At 47.8% G+C, this 24,420-nt stretch overlaps 3 protein-coding genes across 7 annotated transcripts in view; 2 read left to right on the plus strand and 1 right to left on the minus strand.

Annotated features, from left to right (window-relative positions):
• Window positions 1-2,620: 2,620 nt before the first annotated feature.
• Window positions 2,621-12,181, plus strand: LOC107273795. 2 transcript variants are annotated; one of them, XM_025091007.1, is made up of 10 exons: window positions 2,621-5,732; window positions 6,154-6,343; window positions 6,707-6,830; window positions 7,546-7,785; window positions 8,017-8,229; window positions 9,642-10,063; window positions 10,142-10,381; window positions 10,870-11,072; window positions 11,173-11,214; window positions 11,300-12,181. In XM_025091007.1, exons 1-10 carry the CDS (start codon window positions 3,865-3,867, stop codon window positions 11,481-11,483), a joined length of 3,726 nt encoding a protein of 1,241 aa, XP_024946775.1. In that variant the 5' UTR covers window positions 2,621-3,864; the 3' UTR covers window positions 11,484-12,181. The 2 variants fall into 2 exon arrangements, with proteins under 2 accessions (XP_024946775.1, XP_015607808.1); XM_015752322.2 differs by having other exon boundaries at window positions 2,622-5,732; window positions 11,317-12,181.
• Window positions 11,962-20,821, minus strand: LOC107273804 (sarcospan). Of its 3 annotated transcripts, none has more exons than XM_025091132.1 (7): window positions 19,926-20,821; window positions 18,821-19,051; window positions 17,671-17,833; window positions 17,160-17,360; window positions 13,624-13,790; window positions 13,370-13,465; window positions 11,962-13,276 (listed from the first exon to the last, which is right to left on the minus strand). In XM_025091132.1, exons 3-7 carry the CDS (start codon window positions 17,819-17,821, stop codon window positions 12,872-12,874), a joined length of 1,020 nt encoding a protein of 339 aa, XP_024946900.1. In that variant the 5' UTR covers window positions 17,822-17,833; window positions 18,821-19,051; window positions 19,926-20,821; the 3' UTR covers window positions 11,962-12,871. The 3 variants fall into 3 exon arrangements, with proteins under 3 accessions (XP_024946900.1, XP_015607825.1, XP_015607818.1); XM_015752339.2 differs by having other exon boundaries at window positions 18,138-19,051; window positions 20,388-20,819; XM_015752332.2 differs by having other exon boundaries at window positions 18,138-19,051; window positions 19,926-20,819.
• A 420-nt stretch (window positions 20,822-21,241) lies between these two features.
• The window catches only part of LOC107273391 (embryonic stem cell-specific 5-hydroxymethylcytosine-binding protein), a 3,714-nt gene continuing 535 nt past the window's right edge, over window positions 21,242-24,420 (plus strand). Inside the window, exons 1-5 of one of the 2 annotated variants that reach the window (XM_015751552.2) lie at window positions 21,242-23,195; window positions 23,355-23,586; window positions 23,667-23,969; window positions 24,057-24,160; window positions 24,245-24,376. In XM_015751552.2, coding sequence (XP_015607038.1) covers window positions 23,176-23,195; window positions 23,355-23,586; window positions 23,667-23,969; window positions 24,057-24,160; window positions 24,245-24,376 — 791 coding nt within the window. In that variant the 5' untranslated portion in view covers window positions 21,242-23,175. Of the gene's footprint in view, window positions 23,196-23,354; window positions 23,587-23,666; window positions 23,970-24,056; window positions 24,165-24,224; window positions 24,377-24,420 lie in introns of both variants that reach the window. The other variant, XM_015751545.2, reaches the window with a different exon arrangement.

Here is a 24,420-nt window from a genome sequence, read left to right on the forward strand (position 1 = left end):
GGGGGGGGGGGGCGCGCGGGGAATTTAAGTGAAAGTTGAAATCCTGAAAAAAGGGACTAGGAGGGGAAGAGCGAGGAGCAGTGCGCAACGGGCGACAACTGATCGCAGGCGTCGTCGAAGGATTCGATACCGTCTTAAAATTAATACAATCTAAATGTGATAATATATTTGCTATTAAAATACATCATAATGACTATTACGATAACACGATCGAGATTACAAATGGAAAAATCGAGCAATTTTAGAATCCGTGTCTATTGCGTAAGGATAACGATGACGATACAAAAGCGAAGAAAAAGGAGAAAAAGAGAAAAATTAAAAAAAAATCAAGCCAAACTTCGAAAGCGGGGCGGTCGATCGCGCCTCCATTGGTCGAGACATCGAGGCTCGTGGATTCGCAATAAGGTTCAGGCAGCTACGTGAAATGTAAAAAATGAGAAAAGGAAAAAAAGAGAACATTCCGTTAACGAAAGGAAAACGAATTTGAAAAATTTAAGGAAAAAAATGAAAAATAAAAATCCGTCGGATCGCCCCGTAGAAGAAGAAATCGTTTGCCATTAGTATCCCCGTAGTGAAAATTGGACTTGTCCGATTCGCTTGAAGATGCGCCGTGCGTTTGTATACATATGCATACGTGTGGGAATGCGTATGGGAATGTTTACGAAGGACATTATGTATCCAAGTAAGTGTCCGTATGCGTGAACGTGCGTGTGAGATTCCAATTCCCTTATTCCCAATTAATTCTTGCGATGGCATCTCGTAGCGCATCCGCAAGCGGAATGCAAAACCCATAGGCTCGTTGATACGTTCTTCCGATTATCCACGATTATCTCTGTGTCCCGGTTACCTAATATAACGACAGATCCCGATCGGAGTTCGTCGATAAAGCGTCAATATCGCATGTGCAGACGATACACGTATACACGGCGAGCCGTCGCGGCTCCGTGACGATCGCGTCGAAGAAAAAAAAAAAAACTTGTCGTCGCCATTGTGATTTAGGGTTATTTCTGCCGCGTCGTTTCTCAAATAGGCAGCTGCGATTACGTCTCCTAGAAGATTCCAGTATCGAAAATGACATTTCCCGAGAAGCAAATATTGCAGGTGGGCCTAAAGATTCGTTAATATGTAACTTGAATCGCAGCTGGCATGTAATGGGAACTATGCGGAGAACGTTTACCTGTTTGTATAGCCAAAGCCACTATTTGACTTTGGTACGATAAAGTCGTAATAAAGATTTCATTAAAATATTCCAAAATCTAATCCTGTTCCTGCGAAGAAAAATTAGCTCGCGAAAAAAACCTTGGGTATCGCTCGCTCATTTATTTTTGTCTTTCTCCTCTTCCATCGATCCTGGATCAAAGCGCAGGATCACTTGGGTTACAGACCTCACGCGAATCCTAAAAATGCTAAGAACGTTTTTCGTACAGAAAATATTGTACATTGGACTTCCTATTGGACATTATTATGACTCATTGCGGTATTGCATTTGCAAGTAATTGAAAGAAATTATACGTTTTTCCGGTGTCCTCAAATATAACAAGCGTATTAGCTGCAAGTTTCATCCGTATCTTATGTCAAAGATTTATATCATTTTGATCCCGTATCAGCATTATTTTCATAACCCACTGACATTATTCTTATAAAAAAGAAGCCCTTATTATCATTGTCGTATCATATGTGCAATTAGTCCCGATCAGCCATAATACATATGTATGACCACGTCTGATTTGCCGGAAGGCAGGACGTCGCAAAGTTTCATGAACGCAAAATGATAGCGTCAGGAGTCAGCCCCAAAATTTGATGAGGCGATCGATAAAAATGATAGACACTGTCCTCCATTAGCCTTTGTCGTCGGTGCGCAGTTATTTGCTTCTCAAGTATATCGTAACACGACCTCGCAACGTTGTAGCTCATCTGTGCCCAGCACACAGTACATTCTCCGAACGAATATGCACCGGGTGACTTCGAATCAAAGAACTTTTCGATTTACGAATACCGATCGGTATTTTCACGAAGGAATTTCAGAGGCATACAAAATTGCGAGTATTTATAGTGGCAAAATAGCGCTTGACTAGCCTTAAAAATCCTTCGTTGATAGTCGCCTGCCACGTGTTCTCCATTATCAGAGCGGGAAACTGATAAATACTTGCGGTCGATTAGTAAGCGTCGAGGACATCTACCGGCTGGTGGTTCTCCGCTCTCATAGAGAGAAACTGATAAACACTCCTGGTAGATAAGTAAGTCGACCGAGTATGGGCTGACTATGCGCACTCATTGTCAGCCTCACCTCGCCGAGTTTCGCGGTGGGGTTCTGAAACAGCCGTTTTCGAACTGGCAGCCACTCGTTTCTGCTGATGCTACATGACCGTCTTGGCTGGCTGCTGAAACTCAGTAACAGGTCCAATCTCTGGTTACAACGTTCCAGAGTGGCAGCACGTATAGTAGTCAGGATCACTCCGGCAAAGGCAAAAGCAAGGAACGATCGTAGCTGCAGCTCCCATAGAGCAGCCTACGAGCGACGCACTCGGCGTCGGGTAGCGTTGGGTTTACCTAAGCGGATACGCAGCAAAAGCGCCTGGAGTGGGGCGACGGCAGCGACAGTCGCTGCAAGAAACGTGTCGCTCGTAGCGGCAGCAGTGAGAACGAAGCGCAACGCAACGCAGTCGAGCGACAGTCGAGTGGGCGAGTGTGGAAGACGGTGACGGCGATACGCGAGACTACGTTCAGCGTTCAGCGTTCAGAGGATCACTATCCCTCACTCACTCACCCACTCACTCACATTCACACGCTCCTAATTTTCTATTCTTTCTTCCATAAATATTTTAACTCGTTCGCGCTTTGTCTGACCTGCGTGCACTACGTATGTGCACATATACATTGACCAAGGCACTCTTTACCCGGTAGCACAAAGCCTGCGAGATTATATTATCATCATCGACACATCAGCGTATTCCTATGTCTGTTGTAAGCACGAGTGAACCGTGATTGCTTTTCGTGAAACCTCAAGCTACAAGAATAAACTGGTGCTATCGGTAAAGTAAATCGCAGTGCGACAGATCGATCTATCGAGAGTGCATCGACTTGTTTTTTTCAACTTGGAGCCATCAGGTTTTTTCCTTAGAACGAGCAAAAGTGATGTGACATGCGCAACAGGTCGTGGCTAGTTGATCCTTTCGTGATTGAAAAGTGCATTACCCCTTATCGAGTTTTATCAGTGGCAGTCTTATTGATTGTTCAGATACTTATTTGAACTTACCAGCATTCGAATCGTTCTGAGATGCATGAGAGACTCGAAAGTTGTCCGAATCTCGGCGGCTTTCTGTTTACAACGCAACTAGTGGTCGTGACTTTTGCCGAGCACGTCATCGAACAGCTGAGTTGATTCGTTAATTAAGTTCGGCCGGCTGAGCTGTCGCGAGCAACGATCAACGAGCAACCAGCAGCGAGCAACGAGTAACGAGTAACGAGCGAACGACCGAACGGGAAAGCTGGCTGCGTGAATTCGACATAGCCGAATGGTGACTCACGAAGCATACGGACACCTATAAACTGTAGGCGACTCATAAACAGACAAGCACTCCCGCGGTGCTCACTCATTCGGTCAATTTCATTGAGGCCTTCTGCAATAAAAATAACGTACGAATTCGAATAAGTAGTGGTTCGTCAAAATAGTTTGGTGTGTTTATCCGTTCAATCGAGTGCGTGACACGAATAACTATGCTTTTGTGAATTAATGGAAACAGTGAAGCTGTACTGAAAAGGAAGAGAAATATGCGGAAGGAAATGGATTCTGGTGTTATCGAGAGGCATGACAGGATATGACTTGGTATTCTTCTAAAGGGAAGTTAATAATTTTTAAAAAATATGGAAGGTAAGCCCGTGCCAAAGCCCAGATCTCTGAAGAGCGACCGACCGATTCCAGCACCCAGGAATATTCAGGCTCCTTCGCTTCCTCCGGTATCTCCGTCAGTCAGTCCAAGCGAATCCAGTCACTTGGAAATGAACGAGGATACGAGATCCAGCGAAACGAGAGGCACTCCTGAGTTCTTCAGGGGTCTGAGCAACAGCGGCAGGAACTTCAAGGATGAGATCTCGGAGAAGATGACGGTGAAGGGAAAGGCTGTGATATCCAGTACGAGAAACGCGAGTATTCGGCTCGAGAAATCCGTTAAAAATTTACTCACCAGAAGAATGACCTCCTTGAACAGCGAGGACATTCGGGACTCGCCCGATGGGAAGAGCAAAGAGCCGACGCAGGAGGACCGATGTGTCTCGATGCCTGCCGACGACATCTTTAGCAGTATATCCTTTTACAGTCCACTGCAGAGCAACTTGAGGAGCATGAAGAACGAAGAGAATTTATCGGAGGCTCGTTACAGTCCACCACCTCCCATCTACCCTCCACCTCCACTTCCGGATGAGTCGATCTACGATGAGTTACAGTCCGTGACGTCGGGTCACAGCAGCCGATACGACACGCTCAGCTCGACGGTTTCCGAACACGCGGAAATGGAATTGCCGGATTCGTTTAATCTTCTGAATTTCGCTCAGAATCAGGGCAGCGATTCGGATCAGAGTTTGAATCTGTCGGACGTGAGTGTAACGGTTAATGAAAAATCTGAGGCTCCGAAGAGGCTCTCCAGGTCCGACTCCTGGACATTCTACGACATGGTCCCGGAAAAAGTTGAGAGGCTGGATAAGAACGAGGAACTTGACGTAATATCGAGCGCCGACGAGAGCGAGAAGGAAGCATCGATAAAGCAAAGAATCTCTACCATCTCCAACGTGACTCAATTCTCCATCCAGAATTCCCTATATGAGAATTGGATGCTCAGGAAGCCGATCGCGTCTTCTCCGTCGGACAAGCCGAACAGCGAAGATCGAACCTGTAGCAAATCGTTACTCTTCGAGTTTGATCCTTTTGCGAGAAACGACGAGAACATTTACAGCAATTATGAAAATAATGACCTGATGCTCCTGGAGTCTCTTTTAGCAACAAGCGACTCTCCCAGCAGCACGGGAAGCATGGCGGATCTTTGCGAGGAGGAGGAAGCACCGGAAGAGACCGAGGAGGACATCAAGGTAGAGTTTGGCGAGATCAGTGTGACGCCTCCCGAACTGCCAAAGAGATTTGACTCTTTACCGAAGAACGAATACGACGAGGTAGAGATGGTGGAGGTACAGGACAAGTCCTCCTCCAAGATTCCAGCCGTACTTCCGAAACTGGTTCATCTGTCAAAGAAGAAGCAGCCTGCGATTCCGCCAAGAAAACCGTCTATCAAGATACACGTGGATGAGAAGGATAAGACGGAAGGTTCAAATGTCAATACAAATGCCTCAAACAAGCCGAACGAGGAGAGTCGCAGTTCCGTGATGCAAAAGTTGAAGAAATTCCGACAGGACTCGACGGCTAATGTCAAACCGATGTCAAGCAACATGATGAACTTCATGAAGAGCAGAAAAATCCTGTCGAGGAACAAGGAAGGCGAAGTGGGAACGAAGTGCTCCCCGAGGCTGGAAAGGCCGAAGTTCATGGGTCAGAGTCTGGCGACGCAAAGATGGGTCGTCTACAAGCAAGGAACGGGGATCGAAAGGGCGAAGGACCTGGTGCTAAGGGCGGCCTACCTTGCCGACAACAAGTTGTCCTTTTACGTCGACAAGAAGATGACCACCCTGAAGGAGGTGATTCAGCTTGAACTGGTGCACAGTGTGCATCTGCTGCAAGACGTTAAGTAAGTTAATTGGCATCGATCGAGAGAAGTTGTTTTATCGAGCATAGAAAACAATCAAGGAATTATCAAAGGTCAACGAAGGTCAGGATCAGTAGCTCGTGACGTCTTCAGGAGTCTGGCTGAAACGTGAGGACTTCCGTTAGTTGAATAAAAAAAATGAGAAAAGAGACTAGCTACAGATCGAACATAATTTCCGTTGTCCTTTATTGAACCTTTTTAATCGGTAGCAAAATTCCAGAGCATGGATAAATCGATCAAAATCACATTTCTTGGTCATACGAATAATTTATTTGCCCTTGCTTTTTGTTCCTCGAAATTCCTTTGATTTCTCACTGTTTTTCTTTCCGCGACACCAATGGAATTTCTTTCCACCCAATGACTCCATGTGAATTCCCTAATGCTTTACTTGGCATGTCTTTAGAACTGTAGACGGAGAAACGGTCCATTGCGTAGCAATCAATGGCGAAGGTCGACCAGGCGTCCACATAATCTACTTGAAGGGCATCACGGAGAGGAGGATATTTGCCCAAAAAGTCCTGGAGGCACTGACTCCCGTCTTTCCTGCGAAGTACACGACTGAACTTACGATGGCCGGATGGGCCTACCTCAAGGTACAGTGGGACCCCGGAGGATCAGTGATAAATAAGAAATATTTGAAAGACCTAAGGGCGACTCAGCCTACGCACTTCCGGTGCAATCTGGGAGAAGCATAATGCGTTAATAGTCCATTGGCATAAGAATCGTGAAGTCTTCAGCGGAAAGCGCAGGAGCGTCGAAACTCGAGACGCATTATCTGTGAAGTAACAAGACGGCACGAGGCGTAGAGTTACAGATTCAGCTTTCCTCGGAATAAATGATCGCGTGCAAAAAAAGGAATACGAGTATCTCTAGTTCTTTATAAATCTGCATAATCTGCATAATCCCGGACCCACGCATTTCCTCTCTCGAAAGTTCTGAAAATTCATCTGTCACAGGAAGGTGTTACGGGGAGCTGGTTTCCTGCTTGGCTCCTTCTGCAACAACGGACGCTAATCCACACTCGATCGATGGACCCAGTAGTTTTCGAGCAGCTCGATCTTCGAAAAGCACGTTACATAGGTAAGAAAGGCTCTTCTACGCCATTCGTAAAATAATTTCTTTGGAGAGAGACTGCTTTGCGGTTCAGCGATTCAGGCGAACGTCCTGCTTCCTGAGAATGCGCTCTGCTTCGGAGTGGCAACGGGTTCGGGTGATAATCGCTAAGTCAAACGAACAGAGTTGTCCGAGTAACAGCGGGCTGTTGGAACGAGCAGAAATCCTCGTGGAAAAACATTCGTCACGGCCGAAGGCCCCGTTTAGACTTCCGTTATCCCGTCCCCCAATTACATTGCTTTCGTTCTGACAATCCCGACTCGATGTTTCAGCTGACAGTATATCGTTCTCAACGCCAAATCAGCCGCGCTGCCCGAGTTCATGCCTGAAGTCATTCGTAGCTACGTTCCTGGGAGAGTCTATCAAAATCTAGAGTACAATACAATTTCATTTGTTACTATGGATCAGATAGTATCTCCGATAAGTCGTCCTCGTAATCGCCATTGATGTTGCGCGGTCGTTCGATTATTACTTTGTTATATATATGTATATATGCATATATATGCATATATATGAAGAGCAGGACGTGAATCACGTTGAATGAATTTGAGCGGCAAACGATAAGCCATTCGCGTGTCTTTCGCAACAAGGCGAGAGGCCATCGGGATTCGGTCTTCTAAAAGAGTCACGAAGTCACGATCATCCTTACCGCATAATTTATGGCGATGCTCCTTGAACGCAGGTCTTCGGGAACAAGAAGGCCCCAATTCTTCTGGAACAAACGTCCCGGTGGTGGTGGTCGACGCAGGAGGCAGAGGAGCTCTCCACATAGCCACTCCAGGGCTGCGAGAAGGTCCTGCCTGGAGGCACGCGTTGTATCAAGCAGCCACCAACAACGGTCCAGCCCTGGAACAACAGCAGCTCACCAAGGACAACGTTCCCGTCGTCCTGGACAAATGCATCAACTTCATTTATGCCCACGGTGAGTGACCTCGCGACATTACAGGTCGCAAAGAGTACAAAGAACGCAAGATGAATCTTACTGGAAGGAAGAAAAAAAAGAGGTAAAACTGTGATTCACGTGGGAATGGAGTAATTCACAGAAGAGAATTCTTCTTAGATCTGTTAGAGTGAGATCATGCCGGCGGGCATTTCCAGGAAAATTGACCGCTAATGTTTCTTTCCTAGTGTATTCATTCTTTTTCTGTTTTAGGAATCATGTCCGAGGGCATCTACAGACGCAGCGGGTCCAGCAGCGCCGTGGTCCGACTTCTCGAAGAATTCCGACGCAATGCCTGGGCCACGCAAATAACCAGATCCGAGTACTCGGAGCACGACGTCGCCACGGTGCTCAGGAGATTCCTACGGGATCTGCCGGATCCTCTCTTTCCTGCAAATATTCACGAGCAGCTGTGCCGTCTGACAGGTAAAGGGCGACGGTCTCCGTCCGTTATTCTCGAGCGGCCATTGTTCGACACTCGTCGTGCCTGACCTGCTGGGCAATCTTCCAAACTCACTTATACCAGAAAACCAATATCGGCATCGTTACTGATCCTAATTATCCGAATCTAACTAAATGTTAGGCATACCTGTGCAGCCGTAATCTTTGTTGCAACTGTACCAATGGTTTCCACGTAGCGATAACGTTGCTTTACAATTAGCTACACCGTCAAAATATGACCTGTGTTATTGAGCCAATCCTAACTTCCAATGAAATCGGAGTCGAGTAATGCATTTAATGCTCTTAATGCATTCGTCAAGTGCTCAGGCAAAGAAGTTCGCTTGTACATCCCTTCGGTAGAAAGTAAAAAGTCCTCAGACTACGATTGACCGTCGCTACTCGAGGAACGAACAACGTCGAAGAGGTCGGACGGATTTTATATGACGCCAGCTCGCAGTAAAAGCTTTTCAAATGCGTCCATATCTGTACATTAGGAACTTTAACATCAAAGCAATTTTTTTGTAGTTGCGGATACAAGTACCCTGCTTGGAAAATACGCGCATCTGTTGCTCTTCGAGAAAACTCGAGAGTCTCGCTTTCATAGAACTCGTGAGAATATTCATTAGCGATTGCAAAGGAAGGTTGATTACTTCGCGAAGAGTTATAAATAGAATGAACGGATGATTATCAAGCTGAAGTACGTTCATTTACGTAAACGGTATTACTCAATGTTCGTAAGCTCCCACGGTTTTGGAAGCTCGAGAGCCAACCGAAGCGCTCTATGGAAATGTGCGTTTAACTTTAGTACGCATAAAGACTTAAAGAGACACGCGAAGACCTTTCCCGGCGAAACGAGAGAACGCATTGGCGTATTCCTATTTGCCTCAGTCGCTGGATAAGGAATGCAATGAGGATTCCCAACTCGTGTTTGCCTCGGCAGCCGGTAAAGCGCGCAACTGGCCGGCCAGTTGCAGCTGGCTGCAAAGTCCATCAACGTATAAGGAATTCGTGAAGGAGATCGTTCCAGGCTACGACGCAGTGAGCGTGCGAAAGGAAATAAGAGCAGAGTGTATATTGACTTGTTTTCATGAGACACCCTCCATCGTCCCTATAATAGATTTAATAACTTAATAAGGGAACGTTGAACTCGAGGGACCGATGCCGACGAAACTCCCATAACTTTACTGCGCGCTCTCTTCGGCTGACGTTTGCCGTCTCCCAGTGAACTTGCCAAGTGCCGCGCTGTGAACTCTTGTTTCTCCGTATTAAACCTGACGACGCTGACCCGCATGTCGCAGTGACCCGATCGTCGCCATGCGAATGCACAGCAATGAGACCCAGTTCAGTTGGGCTCGAATGGTCTTCTTGCTACAAGTTTGTGTCTCTTGTTGTTTTAGATGTAAACAATGAGGAGAGCAGAGTGAGCAGCTACAGGAAGCTCCTGATTGGCTTGAATCCTGTTACCTCGGCGACCCTTCGAAGAATCCTCGCGCATCTTCACTGTCTCAGTCAGCAAAACTCCAGGAACCTGATGACCGTCGACAATGTCGCAGCCGTCTGGGGACCAACGTTGATGCACGCCGGGGAGAATAATCCCGAGGAGTGGAACAGGTCGGAAACGAAAGTCGTGGCCGATCTCATTCGTCTTTATCCGAAGTTGTATCAGTTGTCTCCCGCGGATTTGGCCAAGGAAGCTAAAATCCTCGAAGTCCTCGAGAGGCATCACGTATCGAACAACAGACCCCGAGGTGCTCCTTCCGGTGACCTGAAGATCTGGATCTACATCATGGCCAGGGACGGCGAATGTGTCAATGTCACGGTGAGCAGCGTTTTCTTGGCGCCCCTTATCCCTCGCAACCCCGTCAATGTCTTAAATCCTCACTGACTTCCCATCCAGATCGGACCGCAAAAGACAGCATTCGACGTTTGCTGCGAACTGGCGAAGAAGACGAAATTTGCGCCACACGAGTTGTGCCTTGAAGAATCCGCACTGAGCGGCGCACTCGAGAGGCCGTTGCATCACAGCGAGAGAATTTTGGAAACTGTTGCACGGTGGGGATACTGGAACACAGCGGATAGAAAGGACAACGCACTCGTCCTTCAAAAGGACAGGATCTACAAGGATATTGTGCCATTGGTAAGTCCGGCTGGGAATCTGCAGCAGGTTTCACTCTTTTATGTCGCTGCCAGCATCCAGCTGGTTCACGAGATGGTAGTGGTAAATGCAGCGAAAGAGGACAAAGGCAATGGAAATAGGTAGAGTGCTCGAGGTTACCAGGGCAATGATAAACTTTCCAGTCTGCTCTCGGGTTGATGGACTCACGGTTTCTACTGGAGCATACTGGTGCAGTTTGCGTGAGTCAGAAGGAAAGAAATGTTCTGTACATTCGAAACAGGATGGAGCTTAATTGGACTTGACCGCGTGTGATCCGACCATATTGTTGTTTATACGGGGACTGAGTAATGTGAATATACATATAAATATATACATATATAGAGAGAGAGATATCGCTGGCCTTCGTTTCAGCTTCAGTTGAAATAACAGTTTTATCTCGTAAGAATAATAAAGCGAAAAAGACGTATCGACTTGCTGCTAACGTGTAGCCCTTACTTCTGTTTCTTCAGGTTAAACCGCCAATGACCATTTCCGGTGAATTAAAATTCGCTGATACAAAATCCAAGCATTTCAAGAGTTACCTCTTTGAGTTTAGCCAGGCGAAGCTCTGCTGCTACAAAGACAAAGTTTGTTGTACGAAATTGCACGAGTGGAGGATAGAGGACATCGTGTGGTACTTGGGACACGAGCCAAAACGCAATCCGCAGATGGGGTAAATATAGACTAGCTTTTCAGGCATAACTTGGAAAAGCGTATTTACTGATTTTTTATTAGCCCGGCAGTTGATTCTATAATTTTATTGAATATTTCAGATGGTGCATTACGTTCATTATAAAGAGCAACAAACCAAGCAGGTAAAAACAATTTAAGAACATTTGTATGACATATTCCAGACTATAGTAAAAAATGTAGGCGTTATCAAGTATCTCTCTACGGCAGAAGCAAAATCTTTTCAGATGCAAAGATAATCCATTTTTTGGATACACTTTGGCTGGAGCGTGCAAGGACGAAGAGTATAGATGGTTGGCAGCCATGCTGTTTGGCGAGCACCAGCTTAATCTCCGACCTTCGCCTGTCAATCTTATGGATCCCTAACTCCTTCGTAAATGGACTCAGTTTCTGAAAAACAATTTCAGAGCATGAAAGGAATCACTGGGGGCTTCCAGCGCTTGCTTTAGAATACAGAAACCGTAGATTTCTCAACCAAAATTATTCACGATTGTACACAATTTTGCAACTATCGGATCAGCCTAAACTTGCCTTTTGGAAAGAGACGTATTGTATTGGTAGTTTTTAATTTTTATCTATAAACGAGTCCGTCCGAAAATGGACGATCAAAGATACGGCAATTAAGTTGTCCAAATTGTGTATGGAGGTAATCATGTCTAACTGCGCTTTCGCGCGATCAAAGAGATTGCTCGTTAATTAGTTATAGATGAAATTTCTACGGATTTTCTTTATTGCCAGGAGAGACTGTGAAATCAACAGGTATTTTAAAAATCCTTTCGGTGTCACAGTGCATTAGCCAAAAATTAATTTTCACAAGATTGAGCATCATGATTCTTAGGATGTCTCGAGGCATCGCGAAGAAAAAGAGTGACTGCGCCAGCATTATAAATATCTTTATTCTCCTTCACAAGGTGCGCACGTATGCAGACACGACTCGTCTGACCACTATCTATATATAGATATGTATCCGCGGGAAATCTTATTTTCTATATTTGTAAAAATTACACACGTATGCCTTACGAATGAACATTGTTATCTTCATCCGTGACAGGTCACTTCCCTCACGGTGAATAAAAATCACAAACACATCAAGCCTGTTAACCTGTCATTATTCGTGCGATTCCATTTCGATCCAGTTGCGAAAATAGCAATTGAACTCCATATATATTCGTTACACATATAGCAGTCCTCTTGTCGCCAAAGATTGTCTCTAAGTACGTTGGAAAACTGTCACGCGTCTAGTCTGTGTACAAAATCCCACCCTGAGTACGTCATACGAAACAAGCATCCCTGTTCAGTTTCTCCTAGTTTTTTTTCAGCCTTCGTTAACGCCCAATATTTTCACATTGTATTAATTCATATAAGTAATTCACAGACAAACTTACGGCACGGAATTATCCCCCTTATCACTAGCTTATCTTTTGGTCCATTATTACTTAAATCTATTCCTTACTAACGGATGGTGTAGCAATGTGTAAGTACCTTGCGCCAGACGTTTGCAATTTGGTCGAGTGCACTGAGTAATTGTTGTCCGAATAAAAATTATCTCAGGCACGAATGCAGACGTCCATTATCTCTATGAATACTGTAGCTACAGTGTCATTCGTCGCAGAAAGAACGAGTCTGGCCAGAGTCTAGTTACTAGGCTTCACAGCTTCCCGACTTCCTGACTTTGGTACAGCCGGGTCGACCTTCGCGTCTCGCTACGTCTTTGACTCACTGAAAATTGTCAAACTCGAGTACCACACAGTTTCCTCTAGATGGCGACACGATCTGCCCCCGTCATCGCCCGTTCAAGTTCGGATTATAAATCGGCCTCGACAGAATACTGTTTCCGCTATTCGGATTGGTCCGCACTTGCATGTACTTTGGTCTCTTCTCCCGTGTGCTCCAGTGAAGGTAACAGTACCAACCAGCAACAATGGCTCCCAAGCCGTTGCAGGTCGATGAAAAAATCAAGAGGATCGTCAGTATGTTCTCAACGTCCGGACAGTTGAGATCCTCGTAGCGAAGAAGCGATTGGGAAGGATTTGAGAAATCCCCACGTGGTCTGCAGACGCAGGTTGCGTTCAGTACGCGAGGTGGCGTGCACTCGAGCCCCGTTAAACGTGCCAGATGCATCGCAGATGCGACGCACGCTATTATGCAAGCTGCACTTGCGAGAGTCGACAGGAAGACACTTACTACCTGTAAGCAAAGGAGGTTTTACACGATAGAAGCCAGTATCTTTGTTCGCCCGATTGGTTGCACAAACTTCAGCAGAATTAACGGAACAATTACCTTGGTTGCCGAGAGACAGAATCCTGGACTCATTCCCGGATATTCCTTCTTGAAGCAGCATAACAGGCAGACACCAAAACTCCCGGAGAGCAGGAGCTGTTTTTAAAGGAAACGTTCCTCAATCAACGGCCGCGCTTGTTCGCCTCGCACTGCGGCGCTTATGCGCTCGAGATCCTTTGAGGCCTCTCGGGTTCCTTCCTCCCGGGAAGAGAGGAACGAGAAGAAGAGGAAGAAAAGGAAAACTCGATACTCACGGGCATTCCACTCCAGTAGGGATTGTCTGTCAGCGGTAAATTCGGCGACCAGAGCAGCAGCCACAACGACAGCGAAGTCACAGCAATTCCCAGGACCGTCTGCATCACGGCCAAGCATCTCGCTAGCTTCCGATGCCGAAGCAGCGGCGGCTGAGATTTCCGCGGAACTGCAAAATAAGTGAAGATCCTCTTTCACTCGCTCTTATCAGACATTTCATCAGGTTCCTCAAAATGCTTTCGAGTCCAAGAGAAACGGGTCTGCGTTTCTATTGGCGACGATCGGATCGGCCTCGCTGTCCCTCCCTATAAGGTAGCCGGTAGGTGGATCTAGCCGATCCCGATCCGCTCGCTCGTCCTTCCCGCCACTGTCCACCTCACTGTCCCGAGACTTGGCTCCGCGAACGCGCCGATCGATTATCAACGTTAATCCAGAGATCGTGATTATGTGCAAAAACTAGCTCGTTTCTTCCTGCGAGAAAAGTAATTCCGCGTTAACGACGAGGCGAATGGAACAGTGGAACAGTGGAACAGTGGAACAGTGGAGTAGCACCCTCTTGGATTTTCTCTTTTAGCAAGAATATACCATAAATCCGCAGAACCCATCATAATGAGAAAGCCCGAGTGCGCCGCGCCTCTTTAATTTGAGCGATCGCTCCAACCCCTAGGATACTGCGGCCAATTACCGAGCCATTGTTGGGGGCTCTCCAGACCATAATGGACGGTGGAAATAATCCTCCCTGGATTTTCCCCGAGTGAAACCGAGGAAAGCCATTTAATTCCAGGTCCACTCTATCGCGCTACGAATTACGAGGGCTGCATCTTAAAAGACTGCAGAGCTCGGGTCGCCGACCGGCGAGTTCACAATGCACGACTAGAACGACTGGGACTCCACGTGCCTTTTCCTCCTACCTGCGTCACGCGACGCTTTCTTTCGCTCGACAAAGCTGCCTGTGCCGAGCAGTGCCGAGCAGTGCCGAGCAGGCTGCGCCACTGACAATGATCGGCCTGCGTTCCCTTCTGTCCCTTCCGGAAGGCTGCGCTGCCCCCCGCAAGAACAGCCAGAACGGCCTACAGCCGTGTGACAAGAGGACGAGAGTGGTGCGTCTTTATCACGATGACCCCGATACATGCTAATCGCAGATTGTGCGCGCCTCTCGCGTCCTATTCCCGAACTAAGGCCGACAATTAGCTAAGCGCATTCTTCCCAATCGCGCCACATGTTGCCGCATTCACCTTTCGCGTCTGCCCGTCCTACGAAATAAAGCCCCGGGTTAAGCCGTCGGAATCTCAAGGACTTTAGTGAAACCAGGGAGGGAGGAGCAAAGTGCCCGCCAATTACCTCCTACATTCTACCTTACGTAACCGCGGATTTATAGGCTCGAGGGTAGAATCCACGCATGGAGATTGATTCGCACGATACGTTCGCCTGCATGGAGACGCCTCGACACACGTGCTGCTCACGTGCCACTTAAAAGGGGCGCTAAGTGCCAAAACTGGCCAATAACTCGACCGGAACGCGTTGTTCATCCGAATCTGCCCTTTCGAGTATCTATCGATTTTTGGAGGAATTCAGAAAAAGTAAAAAAAAAATGAAAAGCGCCAGAGTACTGGGTGGTTCGGTAAAGGGTGGCAAAGGGGGTAAAGGGTAAAAAAGAGAAAGGAAGGGTGGAGCCGTGCGAGGGAGTGTGCGTTCATGCGTGCCAGCAGGTTGTTTCGTTACATTCGTTTCCGTTCCGGAAACGACTCGCTCGAGTTCTGTCCTCTAAAAATATATGATCGCTGACTCGTCTGCGCTCGAAGCTAAAGTTAGAATTTCATTACTGCGCCAACTAGAAGAATTGAATGTGCTCAGACAAGGCGAGAGGATCGCGTAACGCCGTCCGCTTCCTGCTCGACTCACTCCGCTTCCTGTCTCCACACAATTGGTGCAGGACCTTTTTCTTTTTTTTTCTTTCTTTTTTTTCAATCCTTCGCGTAACCTACGATCTGAACACAATAATTCTCGTAGCTGAGTCCTCTTCGGCGTTTTCGTCGGTATTTTCAATAATCTCGAAGAGATCCGATCTCGACCTGGTCGTCTGAAATAATAGCCGGGAGAATGGGCGAAATGAAAGGTCCAGCACCTCTGGCTCTGCCAGGCCGCATTCCTCGGCAAGGCACAATTATCGTCGCCACCAACGAGGGTGGTCGACTCGGAGCAGACCGAGTTTTGCACCTGTCACTCGCGTATCTCATGAACAATTAACAATCCGTGAAAATAGCCTTCTGAGGCAATTTCACGGGAATCGATGGGAGCGCCGACCTAGGTTCATTCTCAGGCACGCAGGGAAGTTAATTAATCACCGTAGGACTTCCGATCGATCGGTTTGCCGATGGACCGTCACTTTTATCGTGGTCGATATTTCGAGTAGAAATTGTCGAAATTCGAAGAGAAAGGAAAAAAAAGAAAACTCGCATCCGCGATCGCCTCAAGACTTGGAAGGTCTCATCGCAGATCGGTCCAAATGACTCGAACGCCCTTGTCAAGGAGAATCTAGTTCACGGAGCCCGAGAAGATCCTCTTTGATTTTTTTCGAGAGAAGCCAAACGACCACAAAATGAGAAAACGAGTCGTCAAAGTTCCCGTTTACTGTAATTTAGTCTGTCGTCGAAACGTAAACCTGCTCGTTCGGTAAAGGTCCATTCACGCGAAACGTTCGAGTTCGAGACGAGCGACCTCGGTGTCTTGCGTCACTTTTATGACGGCAGAATTTATGAAATCTTTAAGAATCCATTAAAATTCTCTTTTAATTATTAAACTATTTATTTTGCGCGGGAGCTTACTATACGCGTATGCCATTCTTTTATCTATTAGTTCAAAATTAGCCGATAACGTCACGGGCGACCGTAGCTCTGTTTAGTTTCAGATTAGAAACTCAATGTTATATGTTACGTGTGTATTCATATACTCCGTGTCCCAGCTACCAGACACGTGTGTAGTTTTCATTTCGACTTTTGCCATTGTCACCCAGTCAACGGACCATGGAGAACTGGAGCCTTACACCGAGCACCAAAGCACTAAGCCATTGCCGAGTCGCTCGCGAAGCAGCATTCGAAATCTAACCAGGTAGCAGCAATTGACTTGCACGAGGAAACGAGGAAACGAGGAAACGAGGAAACGGCAACTGTGGTGGCCACGAGGCACGAAGCGGGAAATCCCCGATTAAGTCGACCCTATTCCTCCATTGTTTAAGGGAACCAGGTTTCGAAGAGGCAGGGACCGCTGTTGCACAGTCGGTGCAATAAACACGACGGAGCCAAGTGGAAAATCGCTCCAAGGGTTATTAGAAAATAAAGGTATTGGCAGGGACGACCCCCTCAAGGAACGTCGGTTCCTCATCCTGCCAATGAGTCACTTTCTTGCAGGAGAATTCCAGCCCCCTCCTTCCAATACTTTGGCCATCGGCAAAGCAGAAAACCAGCCCCGACTCCTTTTCGGATTCGCAACAGCCCACGTGTTCGCCAGAAGTAACGTCAACGTCAAAAGGTTTACTCACTATTTCCAGTCCTGTTCATGACGATCATTCGACTGTGCCTCAAGGAATTCCTGGTCGGCGTGTGTCGGCCGGCAATCTGCGAGGCCGCCAAGTTAACAGGTACAGTCGTCGAGAGGCAATTCGCCATCGACGGTGCTCGGCCCAGTTCCTTCTCCTTCTCCGGGCGGAACATTTTCCCAATGTTTCCGGTGGAGACTGCTCCTGCTCGAGAATCCAACTCATTAAGGTCTAATCGGTCGGCAGGAAGTGCAGAGCAGGCGCCTCTCCTTTCTCTTTACCATCCAATCGGATAGAGAGACTCTTTTCTTGCAGCGACGAACCGAAATGACAGGCACGTCAGGCGACCAACTGCCAAGTCACTTCGATCGACGTAACCTGTCTCTCTCTCTCTCTCTCTCTCTCTCTCTCTCTCTCTCTCTCTCGAGGCTCGATCGGCTCTTAGCTGTCGCAAACTCCGAGGCTTCGTTGGAAAGTTTTTGAACGAAGCGCTGAACATTAGAACGAATCCTACCTGTGACTCTTACGTGGTGAATCCTGGCGACGTTTCCTGCGCTGACGGCGCTGCTCACTCTGTTCCCCGGTGCCGTTGCTGACGACGCGCCGTTCTCGCGGACTTCACTCAGATTCCCGACGCTCATCGCAGTCGTGACGCAGGGCGGCATCGCTGGCACGTCCTGCCAAGAGACGAGGAGACCTTAAGAAACGTGTGCTTACTGGCCGACGATCGCTGTCGAAGTTTGCTGTCGAAGCGTATCGACTTCCGTTCTTCTTGAAAGTTAATGGACGAGCTCGTGTTTCGTTATTTATTTGAAAACGATTGCTCGTTTACCGATTCACGGAAAATCTCAGCTCGACGATGAGGATCGCACAAAGTTTTCCTCTTTCCCGCGCCTCTCCGCCCACTGAATCAATTCCTTTTCCTTGAAGGACGGCGACTGTGCAGAGTCGGAATCGCACGTGGCGTCACTCGACACTCACCTTGAAGTTGTCGTAGAAGCTGACGGGGCGGCTTCTTGGCGCGCACTGACCCTCCTCGTGGGGATCCATCGGGTAGGCACCCCTCGGTGTCAGTGTGCCGACATCGTGCGCGCGCACCTCCTCCGGCATCGTTTTCGCTTCCTTCCTACTTCCGCTTTTCTATTTTTAGCGAAAGCTCGAGCAGACGATGAGACGAACCCCGCGCTACGTTCACTCGAGGTTCACCTATTATTACGAGCGACCATCAATGAACTCTGGTAGGATTCCACGGGCGGATGCGTAATGGTAATTTGGCGAGGAGCCGATCGCCTCGTTAATATTTATAAGTACTAACTGGTCGCATTGTACATTTTTCTAAGTGAATTCATAACACACAGTTCAAACGCTATCGCGACTTCTCACCCGCTCGAAAGTTTGAAATCTCGCGTGACCCTTCACCCCTCTCGCTCCCCAACCCTGACAAGGTCCCACTTATTTTTCGACAAAAATTCTTCAAACTTTCAGCCCCTCCGTGCCCAGCAAACCTTGACCTTCGTGCTGATCGTTAGACTCCCGGAACGTATACACCTGCCTGCTGCCCGAGGCGGAGCCGATCGAGGCGCGATCTGCCGATGAGTCACCCGAGGAATCCCAGAGTAGACGGAGGAACCGCCGGATGATCGATGCCAACAATTTACACGCACTTTTCTCAATAACGTTGCTGGTAATTTTTCCGGCTGGCCATACGTCACGTAAGGTCACGTGACGTCACGTCACGCACCCCGTGCACCGAGGGGATGGAAAAGCCGGAAAAGCCGGCTGCTGTACGGAGGCGCGTGCCCCGTTGCCCTGTGCACGCACTCAGGTCCACGTGCTCCGACACGTGTTTCTGCTACTCCGATTGCAATCCGTCAGCCCGTAGATGTCTGAAATGTCTGAAAAATGAAGAAAAATTGGCTGAAACACTGGTAACACTATACGCACTGGTTGTCCGGTTGTCCCGTGCGAATCGCTCGGGAAATTCCAAGAGCGGATAACAAAGAGGGACACACCGCAGGCGATTAGTCGGTTCAATTGTCCCCATGAGGATGAACGACGTTACGCGAGAGAACGGGAGTGAGGACTTTGGGAGACCCAAGCGGAATTTGAGGCGCTGCCAGTGCGGCGCATTGTGGACGGTGCTTTAGAGCGCTAATGAAGTAATGACTTATTGCCAGTGAGCGGTAAGCTGTAACCTGAACGGAGGAACAAGCGTTGCTTCGGGAACGCAACGTTGTGCAGTCGTGCAGCGATGACGCGACGCACGTCAGCGTCTTCGTTAGTCGTTACGTCATTGGCCTGCGGAGGCGGCGTTGCAATTTTACGAAACTAAAAGCAATCCTAGAGTCTCCTTCTGCGTGGAAATAAAAGGTGCGTAGATCGGAAAGCGATAGACCTCCAGGTTGCGGGAGTCCAGGAATGCGCCTGGGCGTCCCGTGCGTCGGCGTCGCGACGTAATCCCTCCTCGCGAGTGGGCCATTGTGAAATCACTTTAAATCGGCCTCAATTGATTGCCCCAATTATTACGAAATCTCGTAGAAACTCCGAGGGACTTCCTGGATGGAGAAATAGTGAAGGCGGACAGTCACGTGACAGCAGGTTACCCGTAAAACGGTAACACAGGCTCTCCGTTCGGAGAGGCCTGCGACCAGGAGAGACTTCGGATGCCGACTGTGGCAAAGGGACTTTGGGACGACACGTACTGCATCTATTTACGTGATACTAGTTACTGGTCTATAGCTAGAATAATCCTGAGAAAGTTAGTATTACCAGGAAAAGAGGTGCACGCGAGACAAGGCGGCTGCGTAGGCGCTACTTCGAATTCCTGACTTCCTGCTTCTTCTTCGCTTTCGTCGAGTCCCTTCCCGCCCCTTCCGGCCCGTTACAAATTCTTTCTACATAAATTCGATCCGATCGTCACGGCAGCGGATCGATCGCTGGACACGGAATCGCGATGTTTGAAAGTATCGTAATTGCAACGGGACACTCGGCTGGCTCGTCTCGTCGGCTCGCCGGGAAACGTCAGACTATCGGGGAAAGGCAAATGCACGTGCATTCACGACGTAATCAAATTGTTTAATTAAAACGATTTGCACTACTTTACATCCATCGATCGCGCCCGCACACGCGCATCCGCGATATTGAAACTCGACGCGCCGGATTGATCGGCGACGAGCGTGTCGCCTTGGGACATTCCTACGCGCGTCCTTGTACAAATTCAGCGGCAATTACTTGTTGCATTCAGGATTCCTCTTGCTCCGGGTTTCTCGCTGAAGACAAGCTTAGAGAATTGTATGGGCATCCGTGTAAAAAGACACAACTTCTTCTTTTCACGTTCACGACGATTTCGAAAATAGAAGTAACGCAGCGCGCGAGTGCCTCCTCGACGGAGTCGCCGGAGTCGCAATGACAACTGAACCTGCGCGCCGCGCGTTCCAACGTTGCCTAAGAGCCCCACCAAAGTGTTCTCCAAAGCACCAAACCCGATCTACGATCCACGATCCACGATCCACGATCCACGAAGCCAGGGAGCCTCAAACCGGGGCTTCTCACAGGTGGATGACAGAAGCGCGTCTGGCGCTCGGCCCGTCCCCCCTCCTGCTCGATATTTCCGTCCCGCTGCCGTCGCTAAATTCTGCCGATTATATTCTCAATCTGGGCTCTCTAAATAACTGAAATGTCCAACTCAAATTATCCACCCTTCTTTGGGTTATTCTTTTTTTTTTTTCTTTCAACGAAATTCATCTAAATTCCAATACGATGACTGACGAATAAAATGATTTTACGTGGAATAATTCTCATTGATGGTGAAACGGAAGATTGGAAATGCGGGTAGGAAGATTTTCGAAATTGAGAGCCCCTGCCGCTTACTTTCACATCGCGTAGCGATTCAGAACGAGTGACTGAGGAAGGAAGGAAGGGGTGTGTGTTGTGTGTATGTGCACGCGCGATGATAGATGCGACGGTGGCGGCGAAGGGGAAGGGAAGGGAAGGGAAGGGAAGGGGGGGAGTTTGGTCATGCCCACTGGTCGGTGTCTACCTTGAGGGGTCCCTTGCCGTTCTACCTTCTTTCTTTGACTGGCTTTTTTATGAATTCTCTTAACAGTCACGTGGAGTCCCAGTCGGCCAGGTTAGAACGTTCATTCAGCAGCAGAGTCCTTCGATTGCTGACTTTAATCCCATAATCCCACTCCGACGCCTCCCATTCTCATTGATCCTTGCCCACCTTTGTCCGTCCTCTTTAATTCCGTCATTCATTTATTCACTAGAGTTTTTCCCGCTTTCGCCAAGATTCCCCGTGAAATTGCTCCGCTCTCCCGAGGAGTTGCATCGTTGAACTTGTCGCCTCGATCGGACCTCGTGCCTACAGCGATGCCATTTGAACTTGTCGCGATCGTTCATCAGTAACCAAAACTAGTTCCGGTATCTCCGAAACTGGTCATTGCTCTTTACTGGAATAATTAAATTCCTTATCTCGGGTGGCCGAGCTGTAGAACGCATGTCCATGCATTTTGATTCGTTGGGTTTTAAATGGAATCGTGGAAAAAAGATCTACCCTTCGGTTCCCCGAGTGAGATCACCCTTTAATGGCTCCTCGGGGCTGAGCTGGCACGGAGGAATTTACAGATAACTTCCTCCTCCCACCCTCAAATGTCCCCTGTTCATTCTACGGACCCCCCTCCCAGTTCCCATAATATCCAAGAGAGTTCTTAGCTCTTTGGGCAAGATATTTTAAGTTGCCAGACACGCAGGAGGGATCCACACCCTCGAGTAACTCATCCCTTACTAGAAAACCACAGCCGACGCGACGCTGGTACTGGTTAGAATAAAGTTAGAAGCAAAACATTCTGCTTTACTAAAAGCTAACTTCCCCATTGTCCTGAGAGAAAAATAAGGCACGATTACCAAGGTAATAGGCCGAGCAGCGTTCTGCTGATCGGAAAGAGAATATTCGTTTAAAAGGCTGCGACTTGTTTTCATTGGTAGCCCGTCTCCCACGAGCGCTCCACGCGGAACGAGACGGGCTTGTTTACTGATAAGTGCGTGGGAGAAACGGGACACCCGTTCCCATTGAATGACTGCGTGCCTCTGGCTCTACGCACACCATATCCAATAGCAGTTCCTGCGACGTGCCCTCCAAGCTCTTGCTTTTGATGCACCTCCTGTGGCTTAGTACTCTGTACTTGAAACGAGAAATGGCAGCACACTCTAACGTAGACACTAATCCCTGGAACGCTAACGAGAAGATACTCCCTAACTTTTCCGAGTGTGAATTTACTTAGAAAAATACGAGATCCGCCAAGAACCATACTAGAGCTAGGAGCGAGTTCTTAAATCACTTGGCACTTGGCGTGGCGAGGTTCTTCACGTCACTTATCCGCGTATTGCAAATTGCTCCAGGACTTTCGTAAAAGGCTTCATTAGTGATCTGCAATTTAAAATGCGTCTCCAAGAGGCAGAAATGCAATTGCGCTTCAAGGTGCGACGAGATGAATCGGATGTATCAGGCAAACGTAAAGTAGATTCATTACATCGATATATCAATTCCACGCGACGAACGACACTTGACGTTATTCGTCCGGCGATGTCAACTCTGAGGAAAACATTGTTTTCCTCTTGTCGTCAAGTAATTAACGTAAATTCTCGATCGACATGTCTTGGTTCTTGAGACGTCATGCAGCAAAAAAAGAATATAGATTTATACCGTGTTCAGTTTTATTGTCAATCGCCATTCACTCGTATTGCGTACTCTCCATTTTCCTGTTATTCTTTTATTTTTTTTCAAAACGATCAAAACAACGACACAAACTCATCCGATCAAACTTAAATAACCACGCTGACTCTGAGAGACCAAATAATAATATGGGCAAGAGAGACGCCTGGTGGAGGCAATCTAAACTCTTTAAGACGCTTCTTGCTTGTTCCTGCGCCCTTAGTACAAGTTCGCACGCATCTCCAGCAGGAGTCTGTAGTTTTGTGCGGCGAGCGGCAGTGAAGAATCGCAGGAAAGACGATCAAAATGTGTGGACGCACAGCCTGGTGAGTGGGCAGTTGTTAATTAACGTAATTGCGTGGTGTCCGGGCTCAACAAAGCGTGAACACGGCGCGAACGCACCACGCGAGAGTCACTACAAGACGCTTTACATTCTTATGCGTTGTATGTACATTCTACGTTTCTGACGTTTCTGTCGTCGTCAGTACATTAGACGCGGAGACGCTGAAATGCGTCTGCGGATACAAGGACGCCACAGGACGCTACCGAAAGGCCGAGTGGCAGAGTCGAGAAAATGCCGGCCGGGACTATCAGCTTTCGTACAACATCGCGCCAACAGATGTCATTGCTTGCGTTGTAGCCGGCGAGCACTTCGACACAGAACAAGAGAGGGTTCTCTATCCTATGATATGGGGAATGATACCACCTTATCACAAGGTGATTCTTGTCGACGTCTTATACAGACGATTTCGACGAAGTAATGTTCAGCCAAGCCACTTAACATATTCTCTTTTCAGGGTGATTATAGGAAGCACAATCTTTCCACCCATAACTGTCGCGTCGAGGGAATGCGGTCCTCAAAGTTGTATTCGACGCCTTTAAACAAGGGTTTCAGATGCGTTGTTGTATGCACTGGATATTTTGAGTGGGAAAAAACAAAAGAGCCGAAGCAACCATATTTTTTCCATGCCCCGCAACGAGAAGGCGTGAACCTTACAGAAATCCACAAGGACTCGAGCAAGTGGACCGAGAAAAATGGATGGGAAGGTGTACAACTTTTGAAATTAGCTGGGATTTTTAATGCCTGGAAGAGCGATGATGTACTTACAAGATATTTTTATTAGTACATACTGGTCAATAATACGCGTTCATGAGACATTTCAGACTGAAAGGGAAATTATTTGCAGGGACACATCATCTATAGCTGTACCATTATTACGATGGAAGCGAACAAAGTCGTCTCGTGGATGCACAAGCGTTGTCCTGCCATTCTTCAAACGGAGGATGATGTGTCCGTATGTAAATGCATGTTGCTTTCAAGTACTTTGGAACGTAATTAAACTTATTTTCCTTAGGCATGGTTGGACTTTAAAAGAGTGCCATTGAGCGATGCCGTTCAGCTTCTACGTGGCCCAACAGAGGACACTCTCAAATGGTATCCAGTTGGTACGGCGGTAAATAATTCACGATACAAAGACGAGGATTGCATTCAACCCATAAAACTAAAGTACGTTGAAAAATGCAGCCACGATCCGGGGGGCGGGGGGGGGG

Source organism: Cephus cinctus, unplaced genomic scaffold (genome assembly GCF_000341935.2).
Source record: "Cephus cinctus unplaced genomic scaffold, Ccin1 Ccin1_scaffold0091, whole genome shotgun sequence".
Lineage (NCBI taxonomy): Eukaryota > Metazoa > Arthropoda > Insecta > Hymenoptera > Cephidae > Cephus > Cephus cinctus.